The 964-nt window shown below is 52.3% G+C and overlaps 1 protein-coding gene across 1 annotated transcript in view; it reads right to left on the bottom strand.

Annotated features, from left to right (window-relative positions):
* LOC116686615 (calcium/calmodulin-dependent protein kinase type II subunit delta) overlaps positions 1–964 on the bottom strand; it is a gene marked incomplete in the record, with an annotated part of 176,474 nt that overhangs the window by 40,401 nt on the left and 135,109 nt on the right. Inside the window, 2 exon segments of the mRNA XM_032511637.1 lie at positions 582–665; positions 762–884. Coding sequence (XP_032367528.1) covers positions 582–665; positions 762–884 — 207 coding nt within the window.

The following is a 964-nucleotide window of genomic DNA, read 5'->3' as shown; positions in this document are numbered from 1 at the left end:
GGTGGTTTGCGCCCTTAGCATTTGCCTATACTGCCTAAGCCACAGGCCGGCCCTGTCCACACCAACCTGCCTAACCCGGGCACGTCTGACGTGAACCCCAGTCTCCTGGGTGAAAGGCTGATGCCCGTTCGACTCTGCCGCCTCCTCTGGAACCTCCTCTGTCAACCCTAACCCTTTGGCATTAGACCTTAAAATCTAGTGCATCCTCCAGCATTGAACCCACAACCTTCAGAACAGGTCAAGGGGCATTTATCATGCCGAGTTATCTGTGTAGTCGATGTCTGGGTTGGAGGGTAGATGCTAGATGCTAAGCACGTCGCCACTTCTCTCGGTTTGTGGAGTATACAGTTGGCGCTGTTCGAGGTCCGATCACGTTCTCACCCCAAACGAAGCGCCCCAGAGTTCGACTGAAAGCGCACCGAGATCACCTCATCGAGCAGGTCTAGGTATCGTGTTTGGTCCGCTTTTGGTGGGCACTCTAGTGCCATTTAACCGAACTAAACGAGGCAGGTGTGAAACCCCCCTGAATGCAACATCTGACGAATAGTACGTCTTGTATAGTCGCTTCTGTTGTCACTCACCTTGAGTTTCCTTCTAGCGTTGAATTTCTTCAGACACTCCACCGTCTCCTGTCTGTGCATCATGGACGCCACGGTGGAGCGTTGCTGGGGACAGAGAGAGACACGTTTTGCTAGAAGAAGACTTGATTAGTGATGGTTTTAGCAGATCTGAGAGTGTGTGTGTGTGTGTGGGACACCTACACAGATCCAGGGGTGTTTGAGTGCATCTGTGGCGGTCACTCTCTTGGCTGGATTGATGGTCAGCATCTTGTTGATCAGGTCTTTGGCCTCTGGGGTCACTGTGTCCCACTCAGGAGAAGGGAACTGTCCCACAAAGGACATCACAGAAACCAATTAGTACCCCAGACTCACGCTCTGGCATTCTCATCATCGCTAGAGTCTCA

Source organism: Etheostoma spectabile, unplaced genomic scaffold, assembly GCF_008692095.1.
Source record: "Etheostoma spectabile isolate EspeVRDwgs_2016 unplaced genomic scaffold, UIUC_Espe_1.0 scaffold403, whole genome shotgun sequence".
Lineage (NCBI taxonomy): Eukaryota > Metazoa > Chordata > Actinopteri > Perciformes > Percidae > Etheostoma > Etheostoma spectabile.
The sequence above is the reverse complement of the archived record's forward strand: the minus strand, read 5'-3'. Positions and strand labels throughout refer to the sequence as shown.